At 41.0% G+C, this 17,200-nt stretch overlaps 1 protein-coding gene across 1 annotated transcript; it reads left to right on the top strand.

Annotated features, from left to right (window-relative positions):
* Positions 1–7,090: 7,090 nt before the first annotated feature.
* On the top strand, positions 7,091–16,219 carry tspan2a (tetraspanin 2a). The gene is made up of 8 exons (XM_034082151.1): positions 7,091–7,309; positions 10,185–10,287; positions 13,898–13,995; positions 14,430–14,504; positions 14,581–14,673; positions 14,756–14,827; positions 15,006–15,089; positions 15,262–16,219. The coding sequence occupies exons 1-8, from the start codon at positions 7,241–7,243 to the stop codon at positions 15,325–15,327; spliced, it is 660 nt and encodes a 219-aa protein (XP_033938042.1). The 5' UTR covers positions 7,091–7,240; the 3' UTR covers positions 15,328–16,219.
* The last annotated feature ends 981 nt before the right edge of the window (positions 16,220–17,200 follow it).

Genomic DNA, 17,200 nt, shown 5'->3' with positions numbered 1-17,200 from the left:
GATTTTTACTTTACCTTTCATTTTTAGCAATTTGATAAACACGTGTTAAGCTGAATGACAGCTTAACTTCTCCAAACTAATAATATAAGAAGCCACAGATGATTTAAGATTGTGAATATATTTTTTTAATGAGTTGCAGCTGTCGATATGTCCATAATGACCTACTGCAGAAAAACTACATTTAAAATAGCAATGTAACCTTATAGTGTACTTTATCATGTTCTACTTCCACATGACCTTTAACCTGCTTTCCACCTCTGCAGCAGATTTATTTCTAACCTGATACGACGACCTCTAGGGACATACAGGTGACGACTACAAGACATTGAAACTGGGTTTTACGTACAGTAAGCATACACTGTATTTCATTTATATAAAGTATTTGGTTGAACTAGACCCTGGTGCATTTTAAACTACAGCTTATGAAGACACAGAATTGGTGTTTAACAAACTACCATAGATTGTATAAAACTACTTTAAAGTCATCACAGGTTTAAACCTGTTTTATACCGCAGCTCAGTTTATGCACATCAACACAATCATGCTGATTACAGTGTTTTATTTTCTCCACCCATTATATATTCCTATAGCACACCACACTCACTATAAGTGGACTTAAGCAACCCACACAGTTTAGAAATACAGTTTGACCCAGGTCTGATATAAGAACTTATAAGAACTTTTGTTAAAATGTTGTTGTTTATTGTTATTTATTAAACACTTACATACATGCACTGTGTGTTTCTTGAAGTTTGTTGTTTATGTATAAAATATATTGTTCATCAGAGACTGAGGACAGAGCAATCCCTTTAAACGAAAAAGAAAATGTAGTCTTTAGCCTTGACAGAAAAATGAGTTGAAAACCCATGTGGTTTCATTTTACAGCCACTAATTTGCTGTTTTGGCTTAGCTTTATGTTTTTCCCCTGGTCTTTATTCTACAGTGGATATGAAACAATGGGAAACTACACTTTTAAGAGAAGTCTCACAATTTATAATGTTTACCTTCCAACTGTACCTTCCAAGACAATTTGTCTACTGAATTGTTTACTTCAAAGAACTGCTCCAAAAACAATACAACACTGTCCTCTGGAGGTCAAAGGGTGGAACTTGTCTAATATGTCTAATGAACCTCACAACAATGGATCAGTTATTACAATCATAAATGTAATACTTCTGATCAGACACCAAAATGTAAGTAAGAGACTTTAAAAACTTCCAACATTGTAATACCCAAAAGTAGCTAAAGTCATAGTACTTGTATGTGATTGGATTCTTCTTATAGGTGCCTACATGTGTTCATCACTTTATTGTTGCAGCTAGTAAAAGTAAGGCACGTTTTAAATACTTTTTGTACTGCAAGGTAAATAAATATATCACTCCAACCACAACAACAGAAAATGAAATAAATGACGTAATAAAAAGTAAACATTGTGTGCTTCTCAGTCTGACCACTAGATGGAGACCTTGGTGTTACTAAAAATGTAAACCCATGATAATTCAGCATGTCTTTCTAGTCATTTTTAAGTGATCTATTTTGAGTGGTAGGCCTACTGATGCAAATATTATGTTCCTAGTTTTCAGTTGTGGGTACACACTGCCAATCATTTTTAATTAATTCTTTACTTACAGGCCCTGTGTTTCATACTAGTCTATCACCATGATTTTTAACCTGTTATTTGTATTAACTGAGTCGCATGACCTGTCCTTTTATTTCTGCTTCGTCACCTCTGATGTCTTGTGGTTCATCCGAATGACCGTTGCACCTATCTATCTATCAATCTATCTATCACTCCCCTCCATAGCCTCAGTCTATGAAAAGCAGTGCCTGCGAAGGGCACGAAAGATCATCAGACACTCTTCCAACCCCAACCATACACTGTTTATCCCCCTACGGCACCCTCTCTGGGACACGCTACCGCAGCCTCCCGAGTAGAACCAACAGGACTACGCACAGCTTCTTCCCTTCAGCAGTCTGACTGCTGACAATGAACACCACACTGTCCCATACTGCCTAGTTGTTGTCGTGTGCTGTGCTGAAGCGCAATTATCGTTGTACATTACTGTTGTAGATACAGTAGCCTACTGTATTCACTGTATTTATTATTATCTGTGTATTTATTCTTATTGATACATTTCCCATCTATTTACCTTTATTTTCGTATCATTTATTTTGTACTTCTGATAATTGTTTATATAACTGACTGTTTTGCACTCTGGTTAGACCCTCTTTAATTTCGTTACACTGTGCTTGCATTTTGTAATGACAATAAAGTCATCTAATCTAATCTATCTATCTAACTAAATCAGTCTTTTGATATTATTGTGGCTGTCTCCTGATAAATAAAGAGGATGTAGGCAGTGGTGTGTCTCATGATCCTCTCTGATTCTCTGGCAGGGGAACAGGGGGTCGCTGTTTCCCTCCCACATCAGTGCAACAAACAAAGGCAAGCATGAGAAGCTGTTCTGTCAGAGCGAGGGAACCCGAGCTGACCCCCTCCGGCCGGAAGAGAAAACACAGAACAGCTTCATATGTTGTCTTCATTACAACAACAATTTGCATATTAACACAGAAACAGGTATACGACACTCTCACCATCACAATTACAACATGAAACATATTGTGCAATTCCTTGCCTGTATTCTGCTCAAATATATTCATTTTTCCTGACCGTGCTTACAAGCAGGCCCGGACTGGCCATCGGGAGGACCGGGAGGTTTCCCGATGGCCTGGCCTGCTAAGTGGCCTGCTGGCCTAAGGATTTTTTTTTGGATGTATGTATTGTGAACGCAACGCTGCGCAAATGTGCGTCTGACTCTGCCTCACAGAGGGTGACTGTCTGTGTCTACATGATGTGGCCTGCCGACATGACCAATTTCATACAGATCATACTAATGCCCTCGATTGGTCTCTGTGTGTCATTCAAGCTCGGGAGGGTGTGTGTTAGTGTGTGTGTGTGGCGCGAGCGAGTGAGATAAAGCGCACGCGCCGGTTACGTGTATTGTTGTTGTTAGCATCTGGTGCTAGCTAGCTGCGCTAACGGATATAAGGAGCTTTTTCAACAACAAGGTGGAGGAGAGTCCTCTCCTGTCAGACTGAGAGACTGATAACTACAGCTCAGGTGAGGTAAATTACTCTCCGAGTGTTTAGATAGTTAACTTAGTCGAAGTTATCTCAGTGGGTCTCAAACGGTTTGGTCACCATTTATGTAAACACATATTTCCATTTGAGGGGGGAGTGATTAGCAAAATATGCATGAATAATAATTTCAAAAAAACGTTAACTAGGTGAAAAAAGGTAAGATAAACTATTAAAACTTGTTGAGAGCTAAAACTAAAGTTAAGTTAAAGCCTTTTATTGTCACTATACACAAAGTATAACGAGATGCAGAGTGCAACTCTGTCCCGGTGTGAAAAAAATATACAAACAAATACATAACACCAAAAAAAACAGCAATAGGACATACAATCATACGGGGGAATAAATAGTTAAAAATATTGACATAAAAAAATAGTATATAAAGTGCATTAAAAGTGTGTGTATGTGTGAGAATGGTTACAGTTATTATTATGTGTGGTGGTTGAGCAGCCTGACGGCCCAGGGGTAGAAACTGTTTTTGAGTCTGTTTGTCCGTGACTTGAAGCTCCTGTATCTCCTCCCAGAAGGCAGGAGAGAGAACAGTCTGTGACCTGAGCTGTCCTTTATTCTTTGGTTAGCTCTGCTGCGGCAGCGGGAGGTGGAGATGTGTTCCAGAGAGGGCAGGGGGCAGCCGATGGTTTTCTCTGCCATCCTGATCACTCTCTGCAGGGCTTTCTTGTCCGCAGCTGAGCATCCTGCATACCACCCCGAGATGGAGTATGACAGCACGCTATCGATAGTCGCCCGGTAGAAGGACACCAGCAGCTTCTTGTTAAGTCGGTTTCTCCGAAGCACCCTCAGGAAGTGTAGTCGCTGCTGGGCCTTCTTAACTGCTGCAGTGGTGTGTGCTGTCCAGCTGAGGCTCTCCGAGATGTGAACCCCCAGGAACTTAAAGGTGGAGACCCTCTCCACTCTCTCTCCATTGAGGTGAAGGGGGGCGTGTTCTGGACGGTGCTTTCTGAAGTCTATGATGATTTCTTTTGTTTTACTTGTGTTCAGATACAGATTATTTCATGAACACCACACAGACAGCTTCAGGATCTCGTCTCTGTATGCCGACTCGTCATCTCCCTTATATATGTGGCCGACCACAGTGGTGTCATCTGCAAATTTGATAATGGAGTTGGAGGGGTGAATGGGAGAGCAGTCGTGTGTGTAGAGAGCGTAGAGTAGAGGGCTCAGCACGCAGCCCTGCGGGGAGCCAGTGCTGAGGGTGCGGGTGGAGGAGCAAAAAGGGCCTATTTTCACTGTCTGAGGACGGTCTGTAAGGAAATTATAAATCCAAGCGCATAAGATGGGGGGGAAACCTAGGCTTGACAGTTTTTCCACTAGTATGTCAGGTATGATGGTGTTAAAAGCTGAGCTAAAATCGACAAACAGCATCCTAATATAGTTGCCTGGGCCTTCTAGGTGGCTCACAGCTGTGTGAAGGACCGTGGCGATGGCATCATCCGTGGATCTGTTGGCTCTATAGGCGAACTGATGAGGGTCGAGGGAGGGTGGGAGGCTGGCTTTGATGTAGTCGGCTATTAGTCTTTCGAAACATTTCATCACCGCCGATGTTAGGGCAATGGGCCTGTAGTCGTTGAGCTCTCTGACTGGTGTCTTTTTGGGGACAGGAATGATGGTAGCCGTCTTCAGACAGGATGGAATGCAAGCTTGTGACAGGGACAGGTTGAATATCCTGGTCAGAACCCCTGAAAGCTGGTCAGCACAAGCTTTGAGTACTTTTCCGAGTACTCCATCGGGTCCTGCGGCTTTTCCAGGATTCACAGACTTCAGCGTCTGCTTCACCTGATGTTCTTTGAGAGTGAGAGGTGGTATGGAGCTGGTAGTTTGCAGGGACAGAGGCAGAATAGAAAAGTGGGGGGGTCTGCTAGCCTCAAAGCGGGCAAAGAAGTGGTTTAGTTCCTCTGCAAGGTGGGCGTCAGCTCTAGTAGTGCCAGATGTTTTGCCCTTGTAGTTGGTTAGCTGTTGAAGGCCCTGCCAAACACACCGTGTGTTGTTATGAGCGAGATTCTCCTCCACTTTTCCCTTGTAGTCCTCCTTTGCAGCCTTGATGCCTCTCCTCAGATTCGCCCTTGCCAAGCTGTACTGGGCTGCATCCCCCGACGTGAAGGCTGTGTCACGGGAACTCAGGAGAGACCGCACCGCTCTTGTCATCCATGGTTTTTGGTTAGGGTAGACCCGAATGCGTTTTTCCACAGTTACAATGTCTGTGCAGAACTTGATGTAGGATAAGACAGCCTCTGTGTGTTCCTCCAAGTCTGTCTGTTCAAATATGTCCCATGCTGTGTGTTCGAAGCAGTCTTGCAGTTGTGAGAGTGCCCCCTCGGGCCAGGTTCTGATATATTTGACCACCGGCTTGGTGTTACTTCTGAGAGGGGTGTAAGCTGGGATGAGAAGCAGTGAGAGGTGGTCAGATAGTCCTAAATGGGGGAGTGGGACCGCTCTGTAAGCATGCTTCAACTAGTCTTTGCTTCTGCCTCAAAGAGGAGCAGGAGGGAGAGGAGGGAGACAGGTGAGGCTGGTTCAGGAGCACAGACACACTCACAACTATAAATGAACCAAAAACAAATAAATAAACAAGTTTCAATGTTTTTTCATATTGGATATGATATGTTATTGGTTATGGCCATGTTTTTATGATGTTATGATTATTTAAATGTATACAGTTATGTTTTATATGGGTGTAGTCTCTTTATTTCCCCCTCAAAATGCACCAGATTGATGCATTTAAGTCCAACATTTAAAAAAAAAATCTTACCGGGGGAGCATATAGAATCCCCCCTATAGGATTTGAGGTACACCCCCACTTAAAATATGTTCACATAGGTTCCTAAATAGATTTGCACATTTTTAAAAATAGTAACCCATGTCCATATGTTTATTTTTGGGTAGATTTCGAGGGCTATCACTATGGGCAGCAATGCTGTAACAATTGACAAATAGATCCAGCAAAATGGCACAAAAAACTGGTAGTGGCCTAGCTGGGTGTATAATTCCCGGCCTGACTTATTGTCCCAGTCCGGCCCTGCTTACAAGACTTTGAAACTCGACACTCGACAGTATAATTAAAGAGTATCCTGTTTTTGGTTGTTTTTTTAAACAATAAGAATGAAATTATTTATACAGCTGTTAAACTGGTATATATTTTTTGTTAAATGTGCCAGTCAGTGACTTATCTCTGGTTACTGGCCCTAAGGTGCATATACACATGTTCCCATATTTCCATAATAAACAGTGATGTCATTTGAAAAATACAGTAGGCCTAAGATCTGCAGGTTTAAAAGCACTGATAAACTATAATCCAACATCTAATGTAAAGGTCACAGAGATAGTCAAAGTGAAACTGTTGCTTTTAGTTAAACTAAGTCAGACTTGCAGTAGTTCTGAGAAACCCATAATGCTCACATGTATTTTTCTGTGACTAAAAAGTGCAGAAAGAAATAAAATCTGCAAACTGATGGCAGTTTGCTTTACCAGTTTGCTATCTCCTGCCCACATAGATTGTTATAATGTGATGTTTACTCATTTATACACAAACACAAATATGTGATGTGAAGGGCAAGATTCAAGGCTTTATTTGCATGTGCACATACAGTGTTGATATGGCAATGAAAAACTTAAGTCACAGGCTCCTCCAACAGTGCAACATGAATATATATATATATATAGGACATCAAACAAATAAAACAAATAAAATAGTGCAAGAGAATGTTGCATTTGTTATTTGTTAAAGTTATTTATCTGTAACTCACATTTGAAAAGACAATGCCCTTTATTTCTAATGTTGTCAAACGTGAAGCAGTGATATCACACTCTGAAACGAGGCTGTTCCTCATGTGTTGGGGGACCTCCCGGACCCGGAGATTCCCCCGGGGGTCCCATCCCGTCCCTGAACCCCACCTTGGCTACCACACACACACATGCGCAGGGAGGCGCGGCGCGAGCGTCGTGTGCAGCTTTGTGCGCATGTTTTGTTGTTAGGATGGTGTCGCTGTGCAGCTCCTCATCATTGCATGGTTCATGTCCAGCTGGAAGAGGCTCTGTACAATAACAGCCATCAGAAATCGGGAATATCGACAAATCAAGAGACATCATGAGCAAAGTACAGGGAGGGATGAAATGCGTGAAATATCTGCTGTTCATCTTCAACTTCATCTTCTGGGTAAGTCCGACTCACTTCGCGTGACAACAACGTTATTGCTATTTTAAAATCACCCGAATGTTTTGCACATTGTGGCCATTTTTATTCTATTTCTATTCGATTTCTATTTGATTTATTACAAACAATTATTAAGCTTTGTTTGCATGTGGAAAACCGGTTAGTGCTAGCTCAGAGTCGTGTTTACATGTTCAACACTGCAGGATATGTCTGTCTATTGCTTTTGTTAGATATATCTTTTTAATTAACTTGGTTTCGTTTTACCCTGGGGGAGTTCATCCACCTGCTCCGTGCAAACTCCTCTCTGACTGGCTCCCTAATTATTGCCATCCATCATCTTCTTATCTAAATCCATCATACATAAACCATCACACCTCTTAAAGTGCTCTCTATCTATTACAATGTATAATAATTAATGGTTAAATCTGTACAAACCCTTTTAATACCCATGCTTTATGTTGTATGTATTGTACTGTAACACACACACACACACACACACACACACACACACACACACACAGCACAGTGGCTTGGTGCTGGGAGTTTCTAACAGACAGGGTTAATCTGATTTGGGAACATCATGGAGGTTTATGTCTGTTATGAAACATTATGATCAGATAAGGTTACCTGTGGCTCCGGCTGCTGTGGAGTCACTTTTGAATTATCTTCTGACATTGTGTCGGTTCTTCTTTTGAACTGTGCAGCTGATGGGAATATAGGCTTGGTAAACTTTAGCTTGAAACCCTCACACAGTTAAAGCTACTGTTCGTTGTGTAGCTATGTGTAGCTATGAAACCTGTTCCACTAAATAGTGAAACACTGAAAGAAAAGATTATGACTTTGTTGTCTGTTGTATTTCTTAATAAGTAGACAGCCACTGAATTGTCCATCCCGTCAAACCCAGGTTGCAAACCAATAGAGTGGAGCAGCAATCATTAGTGGACACATTGAAGTGAATTAAATTAGTATGACAGAAAATGCAGTTTTTAGCCGGTCAAATATTGAAATGTATTCCTTTTCTCTGTTTTATATTACATTTAACTGAATCATTTTAGCTTTGGACTGATACAAAAACGATTACATTTGTACAAATCACCTTGGATTTCAAGAAAATGCGATGGACATGTTTTCTAGACCACACGATTCATCTAGAAAATATTTGTTATTTGCAGTCTCAACATCAATGCCGAATGATTTGTATATGATCCCACCTCAGATTGCATGATCTGCCTACATGTGTTATGTTCAAAGAATCCTTTGTGTAAATTCAGCACGAGATTAGTTGGCAATGGGTTGAAATATGTCGATTAGAATAGAGATAACCGATAAATGAATCGGCTGCAACTAACAATTGTTTTGTTATTCTTTTGGTCAAGAAAATGTCTGAAGCAAATGACATCACAGTTTGAATACCAAAGGTGATTTGTTTAAATTGGTAGTTTTGCATGAACAAAGTGTCCAAAACTCAAAGATGAAATGTACTATCACATAAAACAAATAAAAGCAGCACTGTGACGCGCTGGAACTAGGCAATGTTTGGAATTTGTTCTAGAAAATGACTTAGTGAATATGCGTGACAGACTCAGTGGTTGTAGATAGATGCTTGAGTTTGACTGCTAAACGATACAGTGTATAGGATATTGACCGTTGCATTAACAAATCTCTGTAAGACAATCTCTTGTGTCACGGACACACAGCGGCCTCTTTGTCTCGCAGTGTGGGGACTGAGAGCAGGGCCGTTGTGGTCCGGGCCAAAAGAGGCGTACAGTACTGCGCTGTCATTTTGGGGTGCAAAGCCAAACAAGCAGCCAATGCTAGTGTGAGTTACATCACCACCAGGCCCTGTGAGGCTGGCACAGCCGGCGGCTGCAATGCACCATGGGAGGTGGACCATTGATGCTATGATGTTAAGATCTGATATTATGATTGTCCCTCTGCTGTCTTCCTTCTTCGAGCATTTTGACTCTTGCCTAGTTCATGTGTTTTCCTCCTAGAATATTATCTTTAGGAATCAGGGTTCAAAGTAAAATGGTTGCGATGATCACATTTACATGTATTATCAGATATCTGATCTGTAAAATGAAGATCAAGAAACATTAAGGGTTGTTATTTATTAAAAGTATGTGTTCAGGAGTTATTGTGTAAAATGTTGTAAAACTCAACTGTTTTGCTCTAAATAAAAACTTATAATAGGAAATAATCACTAATACACCCCATCTGCTGCTCTCATGTTATTCATATGATTCAAGAAATGTATTCACAAAAGTATATTTAGTATTAAAACCCTTCATATGTATCAATGTTAAACATGGGCAGTTTACACCTAAATGTTCTTTGTGTCTAAGGTCAGAAGGATTCACTTTCTGAGGGTGAGACCTGCTTCAATCCATGGTGTATTTCTGGTCAAACTCACCCAGGGAGCAGTGATGACGTCTCAGTGTCGAGAAAAACATCACTCCTGATGTCCTATCTTAATTTGTACTACATGCCATTAAGCAGAGGAAACGTTGTTCCTGGTTTTACAGCCTATGGTCTGTTTGAGAGTCCAGACAGGTCTTACACTTGTAGTCTCTAAAGAGCTGATGCATTCACATTTTTGGCAGCAGTTTGTTCGGGATAAACAGGAGGAAAAAGGGGACAGTGGGCACCAGTAGCCACTTAACTGGGGAGACAAAGATGAGAGCAGCACATTCAGAATATTAATCAACAGAAGAGCCAAAGATACAAACTAGAGGGGCCTCAACATTTAACTGTGAAAGGATTTCTCGGAAACATCAAACCAGAGACATCATTTCAATCCTCCAGAGACCACATTTCAAATAGTGTTCTTTAATGTCCTGCCACAGTGAGTAATTGTGACCTGACTGTGGCTCCTCAGCTGTCGGGCCTGCTGGTGCTGGCGGTGGGACTCTGGCTCAGGTTTGACCCCAACACAGTGAAGCTGCTGACGGGGGACGGAGCCCCTGACACCTTCTTCATAGGTACGTCCTCCAAACACACCCTACATCTACTGCAACATGGGGCAAGATAACAGAATAACATATTTAAGTTGTTTATTTATTTTAGTGTATTTCATTTTTTCTTGATTTTAAGTGAAGTCATTTAATAGTTCAAGTTCTTATGTCAACAATGCAACAATGCAAGTTTGGCCTGCAGCTACTGAAGCTAAGTAATGTTATGAGGAATTGGAAATCTATTCTTCAAAATAAATCTTCAAATTCGAGCTACATTGCGGTTAATAAAATCCACAATGTAGCTCGAATTTAGAGATTTATTTTGAAAAATGTAAACGCTATGTTGCTGATTAATTTCCTTTTCAAGCTATTGAACATTGTTTGACTTCTCAATATAAAAAGTATCAAATGTAAGATGGTAAAAGATGCTCAAAGATAGCATTTCTTACATATTAAGACACATTTTCAGGCATAAAATAAACCCTATTCAGGTGAACAAGAACAAGCTTCAGAGAACAAAGGGCAGAGCCAGATTTCACGCTTGAAGACATAAAGTTTTATGGTGCGCTGTAAAAATCGTTTCACAAACATCCCTCTGGGATTCTCCTCCACCATTTTAACTGGAGAGCCTTTCAGGGGCCGCAGGGGTTGTTGAGCGGTAATGAGCGCTTAACAGACCTTTAATGCATGGTGATGTTTCAACACTTCCTCCCCACGACCCAACGCACTGTTCTGAGTGGTGTAGGCCCAGATCATCGGATGTGCCACACCGCTCTGCAAAGTGTGTACTCACTCACATATTACGGTGCTGAGAGGAAGTGAGCACATGTCAAACCGTTATTGACATACACCATTAGCAGTAGTGCTCTGTTTTATAGGTTATGGAGAGAATTGCTCATGTTTTACAAATAATAATTCGATTTTCCTCCCACTGGGGGAATACAACATGATCAATCAGAGATGCTCAGGCAGCGACAAATGGACCTGAGCCTCAAACTGATTCATGAACAGCGCTTTGCACTCAGGTTACTTTTGATTGAGCTAACAAATAAACACTAAAACATTAAAACATAAAGGGTGGACAAACACCCTTCAGTGTGTGGTAGTGCACACAATGGGCTTCTCTCTTTCTCTGTCGCTCTGCGTAGGAGCGGACGATTAGAATGAAGCCTATTCTTGTAACACCCGTTTGGATCATGCCCTAAAATGGTGACTTCACTTCCTCAGCGCTCTGCTCTCATGGGGCTGCCTCCCTCAGGAGAGGAGGAGCAGGTTGGGTGGGGCAGGTGACAAGAGGATACCTCCTTTAGGATCATGATGCTGCACCATTCAGGGCAACTTTGTGAGGAATAAAACACAAACAAAGTTTCTTGTTGAATGTAAAAGGGGAAAAAGTGAAGTCCAATACAGCCTTAAAAATATCACTGTAAATATGTAACACCCAATATAAACTGGACAAAGATGCAGTCATGCAAGATATTATTTGAGAGATACTCACTTGAGTTCTCACAGTTGTTCATCAGTTTATGCAAACTACTGCGGCGAGATCATTTTCGTTCAGTTTGGTTTAATTTGACATGCAAATATCACAGAGCGTGCACACATTTTTAATCGGTGCGTTGCCCATAATCGGTACTTTCAGCAGGAAATACTTACATTTTCACTAAACTAAAGTTACATTCATCTGCTCGCTCATCACTACATCAATAATATTAATCCAGTACAGTATAATACACACTAAAAGTGGGGCAAACTGCATTTATATAATATATTAAATAAAGGAATACCTTCCTTTCTGTGTTGAACTGCCCTTGTTCTAATGTTAGACAGCAGAGATATCTATTTATCTACATTTCCAATTCATCCTGCATAGGGCGTCTAACAGAGGAGCCTTAGCAACAACATAAATATGACCATGAGCAGAATGCTGCCTTCATGCACCTCCAGCACTGAGACTGAACAGAGGGACCTAACGAGGGAAAGTGGAAGCATTCCCTGTGGCTGAATCCTTTTCCATGCTGTCACCTTGTTGCTCCCTGCGCCTGCATGTAAACAGCCATTATGTGCATTTATCAGAAAGAGACTGAGATGTCTACACTAATATGTATCGCTACATGCTACTAGCCTTAACAAGGAGGGCCACTTTCTGCTGGTTTCTCTACCAGAGAAGTGTTTAAGGCAGCAGCTCTGTGTACACTCTGTATATACAGTAGAAGCTTGGCCCATTATAACCCTCCACTTTGAAGCAGCCTTTCCCTCGTTTCCTGCCCCCTTCAGCTATCCACCTCATCTTCACCTCCCCTTTTGTTCAACCACAGGAAAACAACAGCTTGCAATCCCCCCCCCATGTGGATTAATTAAATTGCTGCAATGGTTGCCGTCTATGTCACGGAGAAGACCCTTAGCGTGGACCCCGGGGACAGAGTCGGTGTATAGTTACAGTGTGAGGGCTACGTAGTGAGGGCTGGGAGCTGAGGAGCAGACCGGGGGGGGGGGTGATGACATCCAGGCTCGAGGGGAGCGGGGACGCCTGGGGGATGTAGTTTAAAAATTAGATTTTCGACCAGACAGATGGCATCTGTGTGCTGCTGTACCCCACAATGTCTGAATCATTGGAAATAACAGCATCAAAGGTCTGAAACCAGAAGCCTTGTTTCTCAGTAGACTCTATCAGCTTTAATTCTAACTCTAATGGTGATACTGCAGAGAGTGTAGCTGCACCTCTGAGACAGAGATGGAGGATTTCAGCTATTTGCAGCTCGTCTGAAGCAGCACAGAGTCCAGCGTCTTGCTCAACACACTCAAAGGGACGGCAGATGGTATTTATTTTCAAACTGAGCTTTCAGTTATTGGACAGCTCTTATCTTCAAACCAAAATTATTTTTCTTTTTGAGTTCATTTTTAGAAACAATGATTAGGACACCAACTCTAATCCGACAGATTAAATGCACTCATCTCTCATTTACGATTCCCCCAGAGGAGGAAACATGACAAAGAAATACTATTTTAGTTCTGGTCGTGTCAGAGATTCCTTTTGCATCTCGATTCAAGGCTTTAATATTCACAAGTATCTGGACTGAAGGAGTGGGCTCGTAATCACACTGAACTGTGGGAGGTGGTTCAGCGCTTTCTGGCTTCTCTAAGAGTTTCCACCTACACTTTTCTGCTGCAAGTCAAACAGTCCTTTTATTACTCATGTTACAGCAAAGACTTGCTTCATGCTGCCAACTGCAGTTTCAACTGTGAATTGCAGTCATGCTACAGACACTGGGATAAGATTGTATTCATTGAGAACATATATTCCTCTATCCTGAACATTACTGGATTAAAAAATTGTTTTTTTAAATAATTTCTTTAATTGTTATTTGTATTATATATATATTTTTACTTTATTTTTACTATAAGTTTTATTATTGTTTATGCTATTAAAGTTTTCTTTAAATAGTTCTCTTTGTTTTTTATTTTTGTTTTACTTTTATGTATGCACCACGACACCAAGTCAAATTCCTCGTACGTGTCAACCTACCTGGTAATAAACCTGATTCTGATTGTCATTCTAGTGGATTGTTACTCCTGATTTATGTCTACAGATAAAAACGATTTAAAGTACTCATCCATCTACTTGTTCTCCCCTCAGCCGTGTACATCCTTCTCGGTGCAGGAGGCCTGATGATGATCGTCGGGTTCTTCGGTTGCTTTGGGGCTGTACGCGAGTCGCAGTGTCTCCTTGCATCGGTGAGTTTGGGTGCTTTAAAGTGTTCCTATTCTTGTACTTTAAACATGTAATCAATGTGAATCAATCCCTCAAATGTTTTACTTCTACAGGTTTAATAACTAAATGTCCTGGTTATTTATATGCAGTTCCCTGGAAAGAACTATGTGTAATTTGATTCCAATTATAGGTGAAATAGGCTTTAATTGGCACGATAATTGGTGTTAATTAATCCTAATTATTTTTGCGAGGGTAAGCAAGAGTTTTTAAATTAGTGCACATTAGGGGCAAACAATAGAAAATGTGTCTGCTATTAACATTTGTATTTTCTTAAAAGCATCTAGGAAATCACAGGGAAACGATTGATCTATAAAATGATCAGATTAAGTGATACAGACTCCTTGTATAAAGATACCTCTAGTATAGGACATTAATGAGCCTTTCTCCTGCTCTCCAGTTCTTCGCTTGCCTTCTGATCATCTTCGGAGCAGAGATTGCCGCTGGTGTGTTTGGATTCATAAACCAGAAACAGGTACAACACTGAAATGAAACGTTATAAATCAGATTGTAATGTATTTTTCAAATGTAATAACTGATAATTTCTTTAGATTGTTGAGGAAGTCCAAAAGTTTTACAGCAGCTCCATTGCTGACGTCTCCAATCCGAATGACACAGCCATCGCAGTCATTTACCACCAAACTGTGAGTAAGACCTCTCCTCTTCTTATGGCTGAGTCACAGTGAACCAGCATCACCATTTTATCTTTCATCTTTTCATTCACAGCTGAACTGTTGTGGAGGCTCCACATCAGACATGTCCACCACACTGTGTGCAGAGGCCGAGGAGAACACCCAGGTGACCCGGCTGCCTGCTATGACACTTTAGACCCACAGGGGGGCACAGTAGCACTGATTTGAGATCAAACCATAATCGAACCATCAGCGGTCACGGATCACAGATGTACATTTATCCACAGCGGGGTTGTGTGCAGTAACTGTTATTAACAACATATATGTGTTTTTCTATTTTTTAGGATTGTCTCACTGCAATATCAGACTTCTTCGATGAAAAGCTGCACACTATTGGCTACATAGGGATTGGGATAGCAGGAGTAATGGTGAGACTTACAAATCATTGAATTCAAACTTCATCAATCATGATCCCAGTTTACAATCACTTCTATAAATGTTCCCTCAACGACGATTTGATGGCTATACTGTATTGTCCAACTTTACACAAAGCTCATTGTCTCATTGTTTTAACATGTCCAACAATGTGTCTGATTCCAGGTCATAGGGATGATCTTCAGCATGGTCCTGTGTTGTGCCATCAGGAACAACAGGGAGGTTATTTAGAAGTTGAGTCCCACCCAACCAGCGAGCCCACTACACCCTCAATGACCCCTTTATCATTAAGACAACTGAATAAAGATGGAAAACCCCAAAGTTTCATTTTATGTAATTTCTCTAGTCCATAAGAATCTGGTGGGGGAGTTCAGTGAATATCACAAAGAGAGAATTCAATACATCCCAGTTGTCCACGGGCCAAAATGCAACACGATACGCTGGATCCTAATCTGCACACCTCAACTCCACCAGCACTGAGTGAAAATGATTTTTTCCCCTGTACTGTAAACCAAGCTCTGCTTTTGGCACGACTCTGAGACATTCCTCAGTTTTACACGACGCACTACACGAAGCCTTTTTAGACACAGGAATGTTGTGACTGCTGTAAATATGGACAGCTATTTTATGCAATTGTTGTTAACATTATTTATTGTGCCCTTTTTATGTAGCCAATACTACTCCGTGTGCTTATATGTTTTGAGGACTAGCCTACCTTTGCTGAGTAAAGTTCCACCACGTGCCTATCTTGTCACTACATTTGCCTATTTATTGTGATTTGAATATCTACATGAGTTCCCTGCCACCACTCTCAAGTATTTCTACTTTAAAGCACAAAAGAGGAAGTGAAGATGTGATATTAAAAGGGTTAGGGAAGGTCTGATGATGAACTGCCTTTCTGTGAATCCCCAAACGTATCCAAAAGGTCCCGAGTAACGCAGAGTCGTGAGCTCCTCTCGAGCACGTGTGCACTGTAACGGTGAGCTAGTTTGCCTTTTGTGTGAATTATTTTGGATGTACATTTTGTTGGTGTGCCAATAAGATGTGAATTATAGAATAATATAGTTTATGCCATATTGTTAACCGTAATAAATAGAAATAAATATTGGGTGATTTTAAAAAAGTGTTTGGTTGTTTTCCTGCCTTTGAAGTCTCTAATGCAAGTTTTGTCCCATGGCAGCACGATGCTAAACCAGTTCAATAATGCTGGGAACAAATAGACCACACTCAACAATAGGGCCTCTTGAGTGAGACAAAATATAATATTCAAGAGGCCTTTATACTTACTAAAATGCATTTGTTTGGCTGCCACCTATATTTATTATATTTCTTTAAAAGATAACGGAGTCCCTTTCCCACGCTACCTTATCCCTCCTGTCCGTCTAGCCATTTCACAAAAAGCATGCATGATACTTGTTAGCAATCAGCTGAGATTATCTATTCACACACTATTTTAGCATAACAATGCATAATCCACCCTTAAAATGTCATCTTTTTAAACTAAATTGACATTGAGTCCTCTCCTGATCAATTTCCGCTTTATCAAGGTGTGCGTATGTACAATCCTATTTTACATGAAGGATATACCCAGATTAGCAGCTCTTTCAATAGCCTCTAGTCTAGTGTTTCTCCTTTAGAAACGTCTGTTTCCAAATGTCTGTTGGAACTGTCAGCTCTCTAAATGCAGAGGTGTTCATCAGTGGCCCTCTACCGCCAGTCAAAAGAGAAGTGGAGAGATTCAGCAGATTGTTTGCACTGAACACCTGGCTTTCAACTGTCTGTACTGACCATTCAGTCAATTATATTGACAACTTTAACTTCTTCTGGGACCGCAGACATCTTTTTAAGGCAAATGGAGTTTGTCTGAACAAATCAGGAGTGAAATTGTTTATCTCTAACGTATTCAACTGCCTACGTCATCAATCTGTTACCTCTGCCAAGGACAAGCGGCAAGAGGAATCAAAACAAGAGAAAGACACAACACATCGCTCAGAAAACCTTGAAAATCTATCACTGCACCCGCCTGAGGAATGTCTTGATTATGGGAGACAAATGGAGGAGTCTCCACCGCCCTTCACCCCCCTATCACCTCTGAGGATACTCT

Source organism: Pseudochaenichthys georgianus, chromosome 5, assembly GCF_902827115.2.
Source record: "Pseudochaenichthys georgianus chromosome 5, fPseGeo1.2, whole genome shotgun sequence".
In the NCBI taxonomy this organism is placed as follows: Eukaryota; Metazoa; Chordata; class Actinopteri; order Perciformes; family Channichthyidae; genus Pseudochaenichthys; species Pseudochaenichthys georgianus.
This window is presented reverse-complemented; position numbering and strand designations above follow the sequence as displayed.

Excerpts from the sequence above, each read along its gene's own strand:
- tspan2a (XM_034082151.1), top strand. The coding sequence starts at position 7,241 with ATGAGCAAAGTACAGGGAGGGATGAAATGCGTGAAATATCTGCTGTTC. Across the intron at positions 14,674-14,755 it reads CAGTCATTTACCACCAAACT|CTGAACTGTTGTGGAGGCTC; the intron begins GTGAGTAAGACC and ends TTTCATTCACAG. Across the intron at positions 15,090-15,261 it reads TTGGGATAGCAGGAGTAATG|GTCATAGGGATGATCTTCAG; the intron begins GTGAGACTTACA and ends GTCTGATTCCAG.